This window comes from Bidens hawaiensis, unplaced genomic scaffold (assembly GCF_021521415.1).
Source record: "Bidens hawaiensis isolate Kalapana, Puna unplaced genomic scaffold, B.hawaiensis_p1.1 tig00004234_1, whole genome shotgun sequence".
Classification (NCBI taxonomy): domain Eukaryota; kingdom Viridiplantae; phylum Streptophyta; class Magnoliopsida; order Asterales; family Asteraceae; genus Bidens; species Bidens hawaiensis.
In genome coordinates this window covers 895,307-910,927 of record NW_027491252.1, presented here as the reverse complement: position 1 = coordinate 910,927, position 15,621 = coordinate 895,307, and the positions used below count along the sequence as shown (strand labels likewise).

Sequence of the window (15,621 nt, the reverse complement as noted above, 5' to 3'; positions counted from 1 at the left end):
GACATGCTTTGCATTTTTGGATCTCTTTTAGAGCGTCCAAGTACATGCCTGGCCAATAGTAGCCTGCGCTCATTGCCTTGGCAACCACCATGCGCGGGCCAGCATGTATTCCACAGATTCCTTCGTGTATCTCTCTGATCACATAACTTGCTTCCTCAGCATCTAGGCATTTCATGAGCGGCCCAAGATAAGAGCATCGATATAATGTGCCATCAAGGAGTTCATAGTTCTGCGACTTGTGTCTTATTTTCCTCGCCTGTGCGCGATCATCTGGTACCTTTCCCTCCTTCAAGAATTCCATTATTGGAGTTATCCATGATGAAGGGGTTGTATGAGTTACAAGGACAGACTTCGCTACCACCGACGGGTTGCTCATTACTTCTACCCTGACATCTTTGCCAAAGTGATCGAAACTGGTTGATGCCATCTTACTCAGCGCGTCTGCAGATTTGTTTTCACTGCGCGGAATATGAATGATTCTGAAGCAGTCAAATTGCTCGATGAGCTTTTTCGCCTGCTCTAGATATAGAGGCATGGTGTTCTCCTTGGCATCATAAAGGCCATTGACCTGTGCTGCTACCAAGTATGAATCAACATGGGCCTCTAGCTTTTTAACTCTGAATTTTTGCGCGATGCGCAGGCCAGCCAGCAGGGCTTCATACTCAGCCTCATTGTTGGTGCTCTTGAAGTCCAACCTGATGGCGTAAGTATATTCATGATTCTCTGGATCCACCAGTTTAAGGCCTGCGCCGGATTCCTCGTTGTTTGAATCTCTATCAGTGAACAATCTCCAAACATTTTCTTCATCATTGGCTCGCGGAGGGTCTACCTCACGCTGAGCCTCTTCAATCTTTCCTTCTGGAATTTCCGCGATGAAATCAGCTAAAACTTGCCCCATTATTGCTGGACGGGGCTTATAGGCGATCGTGTGTTCACCTAATTCCAGGGCCCATTTTGTCAGCCTTCCCGAGAGCGCGGGGCGGCGCAAGACCTGCTGGATGTTGTAACCAGTCAGTACTTCAATGGGATGACCATTGAAATATCTATGAAGCTTGCGCGACGCGTGTGTTAGTGACAAAACTAACTTTTCCATGATGGAGTAGCGCGTCTCAGGATCTGTCAGCACCCGACTCACATAGTATATTGGCGTTTGGATTCCCTTGCGATCCACCAACAATACTGCGCCGATGGCGCGCTCTCCTACTGATAGGTACAATGTCAAAGTTTCTCCAGGAAGTGGAGCTGTGAGCGCGGGCAGATTTATCAAACATTCCTTTATCTCACTGAAAGCTTGCTCGGCCTCAGGAGTCCATTTGAATTGGCTTTTCTTTAAGCAATTCCTCAATGTGTTGACAAATGGGGTAGATTTGCTTGCATGGTTCGCTAGGAACCTGTTGATTGAAACCAATCTACCATTCAGCTTCTGGACTTCTTTCATGGTGGATGGCGAGGGCATGTCAAGGATGGCCTCCACCTTTTCTGGGTTCACCTTAAAACCATCCTTGGTGACCATTACACCTAGAAATTTTCCCTCTTGTACGCCGAAAGTGCATTTGCTCGGATTGAGCTTCATGTTAACTTCCTTTAGGCGCCCAAGGGTTTCCTCGATGTCTTTGAGTATTTGTTTCTCCTCCCTGCTCTTGATCACCAAATCATCCACATAGACTTCTAGGTTTCTTCCAATTTGCTCGCTGAAAACGGCATCCATAAGTCTTTGGTAGGTGGCACCCGCATTCTTCAAACCAAAGGGTATTTTTGTGTAACAAAAAACACCCTTGTCGGTTCTGAAGGCGGTCTTGTCCTCATCTTGTGGTGCCATTTGAATCTGGTGATAGCCTTTGTAGGCATCCAGGAAACATTTGAGCTTGAATGGCGCCACGGAGTCCACCTTTGCGTCGATGTTTGGGAGGGGGTAACAATCCTTTGGGCATGCTTTGTTGAGGTCCTTGAAGTCAATGCACATCCTCCATGACCCGTTACTTTTCTTTACCATCACAGGATTGGCTACCCATGTCTGGTATCGTATCGGGCGGATGATGTTTGCGCGCAGTAGATCCTCAACCTGCTCATTCATGGCCCTCGCTTTCTCATCCCCCATGACTCTCTTCTTTTGAGCAATTGGCTCTACAGACTTGAACGTGTTGAGAGAATGTTGTGCCAGGTCTCGCGGAACCCCAGTCATATCAGAGTGTTGCCACGCGAAGACCGACATATATGCCGTGAGCAATCTTTTCATTCTCAACCTCGTGTCGTCTGATATCGTTGCGCCAATTGTGATCTTCTGCTCCGGGAATTTTGGGTTGAGAATCCATTCCTCTGGCGCGTTGTCTGCCATTGGAAGTTTCATTCTCCCTTCCCGCGGAGTATTTGTCACTGCACACAAATGATCTCGGTATACAAAAGTTACACCTGTTGGTGTTGGGAACCCTAACGCGCCGTGCGCTGGCGACGGTATGGCGTTAAATTGGGCAATCGTTCCTCTACCCAAGATCATATTGTGGCAAGAAGTGGTGGGCAAGACCAAGAAGTTGACAACTTCGGCTCGCTTGTGTTTCTCATCCCCCATAGTTAGCTCAAATTGCATTTGACCTAGGGGGTGAATGATTTCATTTGACACACCAGAGATTGGTGCATTCACAATTTCAAGCCTTGCTTGGTCTGCCGGATCCAGTTTTCTGAAATATTGCTCATACATGATGTCTGATTCGCTGCCAGTGTCCACCAGGACTTTTGACACTTTGTAATGAGCAATGTGTGTAGTGATGACAAGAGGACTGCTGATAGAAGGGCCTCCCCTGATTCTTGGGAAGATTACTTGTTGCTCGCGCCAATCTCCTTGGATTTGCGCGCTTCTCTTTCTTAATGTTTGCCCTTGCCTTCCTCCCTCGGCTACACAGATTCTTTTGTACTTTTTGCTGGCAGGGGCTCCTTCTGGTTGTTCACTTTCTGGTCTTGGGTTTTTCACCAGGTGAGCCAGCTTGCCTGATTTCACATCTTTTTCAATTGCATCCTTCAAGTGATGGCATGCATCAGTGTTGTGTCCCGTGGACTTGTGAAACTCGCAGTACTTGCCACTGTTTGATGGTCCCTTGTAGTGTAGTGGCTTGGGGCTTTTGAACTGGACATTCTCAGTGCTCAACACTTGTGAAGGTGTTTTAGTGAGGGGAGTCCAGATTCTTGGCAGAGGTCTGCTAGGATCTCTGCCGCCTTCCCTCTTGTCACCCTCCCTGCGATTACGAACGTCTTTTTGGGGCTGGGGTGAGCTTGGTTGCGCCTGTTTTTCTGCGGAAGAAAAACTGGTTGATTGCAACCTGGACCATACAGTGTTCTGTTTGCCCCTTCTTTCGCTGCTGCGCGGTGCTTCTGTTTGATGCCCTCTTTCTCTCGCTCTATCTTGGGCAATCTGTTTTTCGTTTCTCGCGAAGACTCGCGATGCTTCCATTAATTTGGCCCAAGTGGTGGGCATGCCATCTCTGCTCACAAGAGCTCGGCGGAGTTGATCACTGCGCGCACCTTGTATAAAGGCCACGCGCAATAGTTGCTCAGTGATACCTCCAATTGCCAGAGACTCCTGATTGAAACGAGTGATGTAGTCTTCAATCGTTTCATCATTCCTGCGCACGCAGTGCATGATGTCATCAGGGTCGCGCGTGTGTCTGCGCTGTTGTACGAAGTGAGCTTGGAACTTTTCCAATAGTTCCTCGAACCCATCGATTTGCCCAGTAGGCAAGCTTTCAAACCAGACACGCGCCGCGCCCGTGAGGCAGCGAGCAAACATGTGACACCATGTTGGCATCGTCCAGCTTTCCAGGTTTCCAGTGTTGTAAAAACCTTGTAAGAAATCGTCTGGATCCGTTGTGCCGTCATATTTACCCAAACCACTTGGCATCTTGGTCTTGTGCTGGATGGGGGCCTTCGCAATGCGCTCAGTGAATTTTGAATGTTTCACCAAGATGGCTGGCCTGTATGGGGTGGTTACATCCACTTGCCCTCTCACTGGTGGGCTGTATGGTGTGTGCAGATCCAAATCGGCTCTGGCTCCAGGCGCCATGTTCATGTGCGCGCGGAGCTGTGAGCCTCCTGCCTGAGTATCTCGCGTCTTCCTGACGCTGTGCACTTCTTCATCACTAAACTCAGCGTGTTCAGTGTGAACAGAGTGACCCTCTTCCGGCGCGCGCGCTCTTTTTTTTCCCTGAATGGCTTGCTTGTCAAACGCTAGCCTTTGTGTTAAGTCGGCTAACTTTTTCTGTTTGACCATTTCATTGTACTTGTCCATTAGACGTCGTTGCTCGTTTATGAGCCATTCCTTAGGGTCATTGGTTTCATCTTCTGGACCCATTGGTCCTTTTTGTTTCGCGCCGGCAAGATTTTGTAACGTGAGATCGTCTGGAGGAGTTTCAGTCTGGCCGTGAGGAGTTGTGATGAAGGGACGGTTACTGGTGGTGCGCGTAGAATCACGCGGCCCCCTCAGAAACTGCTGTCCCTCATTAACATCCTCACGTTCAATATCCTCCAGAACTTGATCGACGTTACGAGCACTAGAAACCATGGTGATAATTTGTTTTTTTTTTAGAAATCTGATGAGATCTTGTTGCCGTTGTAACAGTGGATGGCGCCAATGAAGAAACGTGGATCGACTCACTGGTAGACGATCTACTTTCCTCGGGTGTGATTATGCTATTCCACCGATGGTTCTCTGGGATCTGGGTTCTTCCACCTACAAAATGAACAGCACCGTAAACTTACCCCTCAGAAAGGGACAGAGGGGTCCTCTTTGGGGTAACCCTCCGGTGTGAGAATAAGTGTTTGTAGGAGAAGATAATAATATGATAGTAAGGAAATTTGGAGAGTATTGCTTAATGGCTGAATACTCTGTTATTGGATGTGACTGTGTTATTTTGATGATCTTTCCTTGTGGAGTTGATGTGGTATTTATAGTGCTAGGGTTTCCAATGATTGGGCTCAGACCTAATCAGGGCCTTGCTGGCCTCCTCCAATTGCTTTGCGCCACGTGTCCTTGGGGACACCTGGTGCTTTTTCATTGGTTATAATCACGTGGTAGCACATGGTTTATGCTGAGTTGTCCACCTTTCATTGGCAGCTGTCAACATCAGCATATTCTTATTCCTTAAAAAGATACCTTCTGGAAGGTTGTCTGACGTGCACAATCAAGGTTGCCCTAATCCTGATTTGGATAAGGACGAGGTTGATTATGTGCATGTGTGATATGCGCCAATCCTGAGGATGCGCGAGGTCTTCTTTTTATTCTCACGCGCAGATGTTTCATGCGCAGATGTGGTATGCACGAGCATGTGATATGCGCCACGCGCTGATGCGCCACGCGCATATATGATATGCGTGAGCATATGTGATGCGTGAGCATATGTGATGCGTGAGCATATGTGATGCCTGAGCATCTGTGGTGCCTGGGCATATGATGCCTGAGCATGTGATGCATGAGCATATGCGATATGCGTGAGCATATGTGATATGCGCCATGCGCATAGGTTTTGGCTTTGTGCCTTCATAATGTCTTGATTTCAAGCCTCTTGTCTATATCTTGTGGGTTGACCCGCCTCGCTCGTTGTTGAGGCGGGTGCATACCTCTTCACAAACAAACAAAAATAAATGAAGTTTGTACCAAAGAGTCTAATAAACGTTTGAGTCGAGTCCCAAGCTTAAGGTTAAGACCAATGTTTGTTAACAAGACTTATATAGGACCATTTTATACTTACTCTAAAATAAAATAGATGGAGGATTTTAGAACATAATCAATAATCATTGGTGACTCACCCCGACCCGACATAATAATTCACCCGATCCAACATAATGATTAAACCAACCCGACCCGACCCGACCCGACCCGACCCGACTTTAATAGTAGTTTAGTTTAGTTTAGCTTTTATAAAACCCTAGAATTAGACCACTCACTCAACCCCCCATATATATATATATATATAGATATTCTCTCTCTCCCAATTCCCCAAATTCATTCTCATAAAGAGCGGGAAACATACGCACACAGAACACATACCTGAACTGGTTAATTATGGCGAACTTGATCGATCAAGATCAGCAGTGGCTGATTAATTCACTCAATGCTACTCTCGACACTAATCAACAAGCTCGTTCCTTCGCTGAAGCCTCTCTCAATCAAGCCTCGCTTCAACCTGGTATATACCAAAACCTAATTTCTCTAATTCCTTTCATTTACTCTCTCAATTTCTAATTACACCTGCAAATCTTCATAAATTTCAAATATATGCAACTTCTGCTCATTCAATTGGTTGATTTTGACAATAATTAAACGTATTTAAGTAATTTAGATGAGTATTAGGAGCTAATTGAAGCAGTTCAGCATGCTTTTCTTTTTGAAAGTGATATGTTTAGTGGATTTGGGGACAGCATCAATTTAGAAAAGTGGAAATGATTATATTCTTCACACTTAAAATAGCTGCACGGATTTTCATAATTTGCCTTTTGTTCTCTTTATTATTATTATTATTAATAGTGACTGTTACTGTAAATCTTATTAGGTTTTGGAAGTGCTTTAGCTAAGATTGCTGCTAACAGAGATCTTCCACTAGGATCTCGCCAAATATCCTTTTGCAAATACTAGACAGTGCTGTTTATACACCTTTTGTTATTCTTTTCATATTGTTACTCTTGTGAGATTTGACTCTCTTTTACCTAGCTGCGGTTCTTCTAAAACAGTTTGTCAAGAAACATTGGCAGGAAGATGAAGATGGTTTTGAACATCCGGTTGTTTCAAATGAGGAAAAGGTGAACTTTTTTTTTCATTATTTGCAGATGAAGTTGAATTGCATCTAGTTTGTTACAAGCTTTTTCTCGTTATCAGGCGGTTATACGTGGTCTTCTATTGCTCTCACTGGATGATCCTCATAGAAAAATCTGCACGGCTATTAGTATGGCTGTTGCATCAGTTGCACGCCATGATTGGCCAGATGAATGGCCGGATTTACTCTCGTTTTTAATGAAGTTAATCAATGATCAAAGTAATACAAATGCAGGTATCGTAAATATTTACTTGATGCTTCATATTGAACTTATCTTATCTTCTTTGTGTTACACGCCTGATGCAATTGTTACAATGTTACAAAATGTCCAGTGAACGGGGCTCTTAGATGTTTGGCTCTCGTTTGTGCTGATTTGGATGATCAACTAGTTCCGAGAATAATACCAGTTTTGTTCCCGTGCTTGCATACTATTGTTTCATCACCTCAGGTCAAGTCTATTGTCATTTTATTATTATATGATTTATCTTTTTTTTTCCCTGTTTGTAAATGTACAATCACTATGAATGCACAATGGTTGCAATAGAAGACTCATTTCTGTATTATAGGCTGTATATATGGTCAACATTTTCATTAATTTGGGACTTATTAGTTACAGATTTATGACAAACCGTTACGCACAAAAGCTCTTTCTATAGTCCATTCTTGTACATCTATGGTGGGAGTTATGAGTGGTGTGTACAAGGTACTTTTTGTTCCTTTACAATCTTGGATTGTCAAATTGACCTTTCATTTGGTTTCTGTGATGAAATCATGAACATAATAGAATTCTTGTATTTGCTTTTTAGACAGAAACAAGTGCACTGATGTTACCACTAGTCCATTCCTGGATGGTTGAATTCTCATCTATTCTTAAAAATCCTGTACAATCTGAAGATCCAGATGATTGGAGCATCAGAATGGAGGTATTTTATAATTTCTGTCTAAATATATCAATCTTTTCATATATTCTACTTGAATATGCAGTCACTTGTTATTCTCTATTCATATTCAGGCTTTAAAATGCTTGAGTCAATTTGTTCAAAACTTCCCAAGCCTGGCAGAAAGTCAGTTCATGGGTAAGTTTGTCATTTTGGTTTGACTTCGCTTCTTGTTTATAAATGATAATAGTATTATCATAATACTGAACAGAAATATGTTTTTCAGAGGTTTTGGTTCCATTGTGGCAAACATTTGTGTCCTCTCTCAGTGTATATGAACGATCTTCCATTGAGGGACTTGAAGATGCATATGAGGGAAGATATGATTCTGATGGCTCTGAGACAAGCCTCGAGTCCTTCATAATTCAAGTATGAAGTTTCTTTATTTACACTTATACCCTTTGTGATGTAATATAACCTTTTTGTCCTCTTTTTGGTTCTGCAGTTGTTTGAGTTTCTATTAACAATTGTTGGTAGTAAAAAGTTTGTGAAGGTAAGTTCTCAAAATTTACTTTTTGCAAAATTTGAATGTGATCATGTTAGATGTTCATTTGCAAAAAGTTGTTTTTTTAGGCTTTTGGAAATAGCGTCCAAGATCTTGTCTACTATTCAATTGCATTTATGCAGATGACTGAACAACAGGTAGCTTACTTAATATCTCATCTGATACTATTAGTTAATGATACCATGTTGATAGTTATTTAAATTTATTAACATATCCAAGTATATTGAACCAGGTCCATGCATGGTCAATGGATGCTAAACAGTATGTTTCTGATGAAGATGATAGTACTTATAGTTGTCGTGTTTCTGGTATTTGATTCAGTTATTTGCCATCTATTTTTCTTCATTAGTTTGAGTTACTACTGTAAAGCACATATTTTATATATGTCATTATTTTCATAGGTTCTCTTTTGTTGGAGGAAATTGTAATTTCTTGTGGGATCGAGGGTGTTTATGCTATATTAAATGCTGCTAAACGAAGATTAGACGAGTCTCAGCTGGAGAGGGGTAAAGGCTCTGCTGTTTGGTGGAGGGTATGCCTCAGTAATTTATACTTTTTTCTATAATCTTATTAACCACCTTTCTATTTTCTAAACATCTTGATCTTTATTGGATTATAAAATTATGTCAGATGAGGGAGGCTGCTCTTTTTTCTTTGTCTTCTGTGTCAGAACAATTACTTGAAGTTGAGGTATAGATTAATTGCTATTAATAATCTGAGTTTTTCATGTATAATTTGTGCTATTTTGTTAAATTTATAATCAGGTTTCTGGGCCATCTGAAGTCACATTGGGGAGCTTATTGGAGCAAACTTTGACTGAAGACATGGCAGCAGGTATAATCTTGATTAATTATGTTTTAATTTCTTTCATATTATTGACATTTTAACTATTTTGTATTTGCTATGCAGGCGTACATGAATTCCCATTTCTGTATGCTCGTATGTTTTCATCAGTTGCTAAATTCTCATCAGTGGTAACTATAAACGTTCTTCATATCATCAATATATATTATTTCATGTTCTTGATGACATTATTCACATTTATACTTATTTTATGTTGCAGATCAATCCTGTCGTTATTGATCATTTCCTCTATGCTGCTATTCAGGCAATCGGCATGGATGTGTAAGCTCCTATGTTGGCAAATTACTAAGTACCTTTTTATTAGTGTTCAATTACAAGGATTGTTCAATTTTAAATCTTTATAGGCCTGCGCCTGTAAAAGTCGGTGCGTGTCAAGCACTTTCTCAACTCTTACCCGACACAAATAGAGGAATACCACAACCTCATATATTGGCTCTGTTTTCATCCCTTACAGAACTTCTGAAACAGGTACTAGTAGTAGTAATAATAATATTAATAACAACAATAACAATAATGGTATTTTTGTTTTTTAAATGTGGAATATTCTGCAGGCATCTGATGAAACAATGCATCTTGTCCTTGAAACACTGCAAGCAGCTGTGAGGGCAGGTTGGTAGTTTGGTATTATTATATAGAAGCCGAGTGGATTTTATTTTATTTTATAATTTTTTAGAAAATCTTATTTTCATGCTGTAGGTCATGATGCTGCACTGTCGATAGAGCCTGTAATTTCTCCAATTATACTTAACATGTGGGCTTTGCATGTTTCGGACCCATTCATAAGCATTGATGCACTTGAGGTTCTTGAGGTAATTTTGTTAAATGAAGTGAGACTTGTCATCTAGTTTTGTTATTAACAATCCTATTTCATAATAGGCAATTAAAAATGCTCCTGGATGTGTTCATCCTCTTGTTTCACGTGTGTTGCCATACGTGGGGCCCATCCTCAACAAAGTAAGTTTATTCAAACAATAAAATACTAGATTAGTTTTTATTAGTAAATTGCTTTACTTACATAAAATGAGTTGTTTTCTCAGCCTCAACAGCAGCCTGATGGTTTAGTTGCTGGTTCATTGGACCTTTTGACTATGTTACTCAAGGCAAGCTATAAAATTAATTTAAATTCATTTTCACCACTCTTTTGTTTTAATATTTTATTGTTTATTTAACTTATTGGTTCTCAACGTGATATATCAGAATGCACCTATAGATGTGGTAAAAGCAGTTTATGAAGTTTGTTTCGATCCGGTTGTACGTATAGTCCTTCAGAGTGATGACCATGGTGAAATGCAGGTTTTTATTTTTTTCAAAACTTTCCATCTTTTTATAAAACATTTTTTACTTTCTTTTATAACCTTCTCATTTTTTTTGTTGAACCAGAATGCAACTCAATGTCTCGCTGCTCTTGTCTCTGGTGGAAATCAACAATTACTCACGTGGTGTGGTGATTCTGGTTTTACAATGAGATGTTTACTTGATGTAGCTTCAAGGTATCTTTTGTTTTTGAAGCAACTGTTTTAAAAGATAAGCCTGGCAAACTTGGCAGGTCGGGTGGGTTTGGGTGACAGGTCAAAACGGGTTCGGGTCGATACGCGCTCAGAGCAAAGTTTGTTCAGGTCAAACAGGCCGTTTTAAAAGAATATTAGTTTGGTTCAGGTCAAAACGGACTGTGCCAAAATGATGTTGGGTTGAATTGAGTGGTTTACAAAAAAAAAAACAAAATATGTTCACCTGCTATATTTTTTACGGTGGCTAGTGGCGACCTTGGAGACAAACAATGGCCATTGATGGTACTAACCCATTTGGACTCTTAAAATTAACATGTTTATTATACATGTCCGTTTTAACCCGTTGACTAATTTAAATAGACCCAATTTGACCTGTTGATTAATTTAAATAGACCCAATTTGACCCGTTGACTAATTTGAAGGGACCCAAATGAACCCATTTACAAATTATTTTTGCCCAAATCTACCCATTTTTTAAAAATGCGTCATGACTGACACCCATATTAAAAGAAAACTAACTATTTTGTATATTTGTTTGAGAAATGTGACAATTCGACTATTTTGGTAGGCTTCTTGACCCTGATTTAGATAGCTCGGGATCGCTTTTTGTCGGGAACTATATTTTGCAACTTATTCTACATTTGTCATCTCAAATGGCACAACATATTAGAGATCTTGTTGCTGCTCTCGTTAGGCGAATGCAATCCTGCCAAATTGCTGGATTACGAAGCTCCCTACTTCTTATTTTTGCAAGACTGGTATAATAATAATTATTATTATGATCATAGTATGACACAACCTGAAGTTGTGTTTTTATATATGATTATTTGTGATGCTTGTTTAATTATGGCACAGGTTCACATGAGTTCACCGCACGTTGAACAATTTATCAGTTTGCTGATTACCATCCCTGCTGAAGGTCACCCTAATTCGTTACATTATGTTATGTCAGAATGGACCAAGCAGCAAGGCAAGTATATTAAAAAGTTGTGTATATTATTATTGTGTTGTTGTAAAACCTAACATAACTGTTATTAAGTGCAGGGGAAATTCAGGGGGCTTACCAGATTAAAGTTACGACCACGGCTTTGGCTTTATTATTATCAACCAGGCATATTGAATTTGGAATCATTAATGTTCAAGGACATTTGATTAAGGTTGTTAGTTATTGTTTTACAAGATGTTAAACATCTGTTAAATAATTGAATTCAAGTCATTTATTTGTTTTTGTTTTGTGAAGTCGTCTGCTGGGATTACCACTCGTTCCAAGTCCAAAGTTGCTCCCGACCAGTGGACATTGATGCCACTTCCTGCAAAGGTTTTTACTCATTTACTAACAAACACACACACACATCGGGTGATATTGTGCGTGTGTGTGTGTGTTTATATACATAGGGTAATACTGTGGGAACATGCAAAGCTAAATGAATTATTTAAATACATAGAAATCGACTGTTTGATGTGTTTCCTTAATTTTAAAAGAAAAAAAAAGGAACAAATGCTGTTTATGCATATAGCATAGTAGCCTACACATGGTTAGGTAAGCAATAAAATATTAAAGAACATGTGAAGAAATTAATTTGATGCTCTTTTATGTACATAAAGATCATATACATTTGTATGCATGAAGTACAAAATCTTAAAACTAAAAAAAGAACCATTGATCAAAAAATTAAATGTAGGTTTTTTTTCGCTGTTCTCGCAATAATCCAGTTTTCTGTATTGATTCTCACCCTATATGTATATGTATATGTGAATGTGTGTGCGTGATAATGGAATCTAATAAACATATTATTTCTATGTGGGAAACACAGATTCTTGCTACACTGGCTGATGTTTTGCTTGAGATTCAAGAACAGGTTTTAGAGGATGACGATCAGGTATCACATCTTCTATGCTAAAAATACTGCTATCGTAATTAATATAATTATATATATAATATATTTCATAATGCAGGATAGTGATTGGGAAGAAGTGGAAGCCGGAGATGCAGATATAGAGCAAGATTTGCTTTATTCATCCGGTAACACCTCATTCAGTCGACCGTCAAACGGTTATCTAGATGCCCTCGCAAAAGCTTTTAACGAGGTCCGCAACATAAGAGAAACCAAACACGAATGTATTACAATATTATATTATTATCATGTAATTTCATTATTACTATTTTTCTGTAGGATGAAGATGATGGTTATGATGATGACCTACTTAGTGCTGCTGACCCTCTCAATGAGGTTTACTTTTTTGAAAGATTATTATTTCCATAAAATTTGATCATAATATTTTTGGTTATTATGCTAAACGTTTGTTTTTTCGTTTATCAGATTAATCTGGCAAATTATCTCACCAACTTCTTTCGGGAGTTCTCTCAGGGAGACGGGCCTCTTTTTGATCATCTTTGCCAGGTTTCATGAATGAATTTATTTATTTATTTAAATAGTATTTTTTTTAACTTATTTATATTGACGGAACTTGTTAATTGTGCGTTTTTTGTAGAGTTTGACACAGTCTCAGAAAAAAGCTGTACAAATGGTGTTGAAACTGTAATATTCATCATTGTTGTACCATGAAGTGAGGAAATTTTATCTGCTGTGTATTTCATGTTTTGGTGGTATAAATTAACATCTGAGTTTGTACATTGCGGTTTTCGTGTCTATTTCTATTTAAATATTTTTTTTTGTCTTGTGATTGATAGTTTTTGTAAGCAAATGTTTTATTACTGTCTTGTTGAACATATAAGTGCAATCAAAAGAGTTTTAGTTTGTCAAGATTGTGCACCTGTATGAAGTTGCATATGATAGTAATCGGTCTGTTTTTGGTTTATGTATTATAATTATGTTTTATTTTTTGAAAGTTCAAGCTAATTATTTCTATATTATGATCTACGAAAATATGGCAATCAATCATATAAAATATTTATAAAATCGTAATCCAACATAAAATACACGAAATGAAATATATCAGGGTCGGCATCATGTTATGCCTGCTAAGAAAAACAATAAAAACTCAATCACGTAAATCACAAGATTCTAATTTAAAAATATAACAATGTAAACCTCAAGATTCAGTCCACAAGATTCTTGATCACCCCAACTAAGGTCATATCATCCACCACAGTTGTATAACTTCTTTAATACACATGACATGTATCTATTGGATAGTCATATATACTTTAAAATAAAATTAATCATCTTTAAAATCTAATGTTATCTACGTTATAAATATAAAAAAAAATCAAATTTTATTCTATTTTCTTTGTTTATGGTGTATACTAGTATTAACATATTTTTAAATTCACGTCTCATTCTCTATTTCTAATCTTTTTTAATTTCGTACTTTCTGCCATTGATAATCCGTAACAAATTTTTGTTCTTAATTTTGTAAAATAATCTACAATTATAATTAATAAATAAAGTTAGTTTGGACTGGATTGTTAATTTGTGTGAAAAGTTAGTGTTGGGAGTTGTGTACGTAGGTGAAAATGTGAAATAGAAATAAATTAGTTTTCCTTTTTTTCTTAATAGAAGTGAGTTAAGTTGGGTTAGGTTATCAAAGGGAGTAATCTAATGACACTGGTTAGGTTAGGTTACCATGCTAATCTCTCCATTAAACTGAAAACACCAAGTATGCAATTATTAAGAAATTCTCAAAATAGCCTTTTTTCAGAGAGAGACTAAAAAATAGCCCTAAATTTTAATATATTCCCAAAATAGCTCATTAAATTTGAACTGAGGAGACGAGATCTGAAAAAATCCTCCGGCCAATAAAATTTAGACAAGTGTCAAAATCCGATGAGTTTTTTAAAAATATTGGGGGACCAGTCCATATTTTCTATTAAAAGTTCTTGAAATTAAACAGTCTTTTCCGACGGTCTTTTAATGTTTCCTAACGGGTCCCCACAACTTCCAAAAACATGGGAAAATATGCCTTCAAATTCAGTCTTTCAAGATGCATTTAGGGTGAATTTGTACCAAGAAGACCATAAATTTATAAATATTGAGGGACCCGTCCATATTTTTGAACTAAAATTTATTTTCCAAAACTTTCTTGTCAGACGAATTATTTAAGTTTCTTATCTAATCCTACAAATTTTAAAGACATGGAAAAATGTGTCATTTCATTTTGTCTTTCAAAACACTTACTTGAAAAATTTGAACTAAGGAGATCATATGTTTGAAAATATTGAGGTACCCATCCATATTCTTCACAAAATCTTAATATTAAAAAGTTGTCTTGCCAGACGGGATATTTAAGTTTCTTATCTCGACCCTATATATTTTGAACTTATGGAAAAATGTGCCATTAAAATTTGTCTTTTAAGACACTTGAAAATTTTAAACTAAGGGGGTCATATTTTTGAAAATATTGAGATACTCGTCCGTATTCTTCACAAAATCTTAATATTAAAAAGTTGTCTTGCCAGACGGGTTATTTAAGTTTCTTATCTCGACCCTATATATTTTGAACTCATGGAAAAATGTGCCATTAAAGTTTGTCTTTCAATGCAATTACTTGAAAATTTTGAACTAATGGGATCATATTTTTAAAAATATTGAGGTCCCCGTTCATATTCTTCACCAAATCTTAATATTAAAAGTTGTCTTGCCAGACGGGTTATTTAAGTTTCTTATCTCGACCCTATATATTTTGAACTCATGGAAAAATGTGCATTAAAAATTTGTCTTTCAAGACACGAATCTTTAAAATATGTACGAAGGAGACGAGTATGTAGTATATTCTTACTTGTCCGTCCATATTTACATTATATCTATCATCTTCATCAATCCTCATTCATTCACATATTTTCATCAAATTCTAACTCTTGAATCAAATCAATTAGCTTGGAATGGTTGATGTTTGAAGCAAGATTAACACCTCCCCGTTTACAGTTTATTGGAACATAATCATACCTTCCGTTACCGGTTTGCCAATTACAACCATAACAAACAACAACATTATCAAATTCCATGGAAGATAAGGTTTAGAGTGGTATGAGAGGATGGTTTAGGGTG

General features: G+C 38.3%; 1 protein-coding gene across 1 annotated transcript; it reads left to right on the top strand.

Moving 5' to 3' along the window:
* The first annotated feature begins 5,967 nt into the window (after positions 1-5,967).
* LOC143625751 (uncharacterized) lies at positions 5,968-13,365 on the top strand. Its single transcript, XM_077096005.1, has 33 exons — positions 5,968-6,173; positions 6,537-6,598; positions 6,691-6,783; positions 6,860-7,031; positions 7,130-7,245; positions 7,414-7,500; positions 7,604-7,720; positions 7,810-7,873; positions 7,962-8,104; positions 8,181-8,228; positions 8,309-8,377; positions 8,473-8,548; positions 8,642-8,772; positions 8,871-8,930; positions 9,005-9,074; positions 9,150-9,214; positions 9,304-9,365; positions 9,449-9,572; positions 9,656-9,713; positions 9,801-9,913; positions 9,981-10,058; positions 10,142-10,204; positions 10,302-10,397; positions 10,485-10,594; positions 11,181-11,370; positions 11,468-11,582; positions 11,657-11,769; positions 11,853-11,930; positions 12,427-12,492; positions 12,569-12,700; positions 12,787-12,843; positions 12,934-13,014; positions 13,106-13,365. The coding sequence occupies exons 1-33, from the start codon at positions 6,050-6,052 to the stop codon at positions 13,154-13,156; spliced, it is 3,084 nt and encodes a 1,027-aa protein (XP_076952120.1). The 5' UTR covers positions 5,968-6,049; the 3' UTR covers positions 13,157-13,365.
* The last annotated feature ends 2,256 nt before the right edge of the window (positions 13,366-15,621 follow it).

Coding starts and splice junctions, on each gene's coding strand:
- LOC143625751 (XM_077096005.1), top strand. CDS start 6,050: ATGGCGAACTTGATCGATCAAGATCAGCAGTGGCTGATTAATTCACTC. Junction 9,366..9,448: donor CAGGCAATCGGCATGGATGT/GTAAGCTCCTAT, acceptor AAATCTTTATAG/GCCTGCGCCTGTAAAAGTCG. Junction 11,371..11,467: donor TTCTTATTTTTGCAAGACTG/GTATAATAATAA, acceptor ATTATGGCACAG/GTTCACATGAGTTCACCGCA.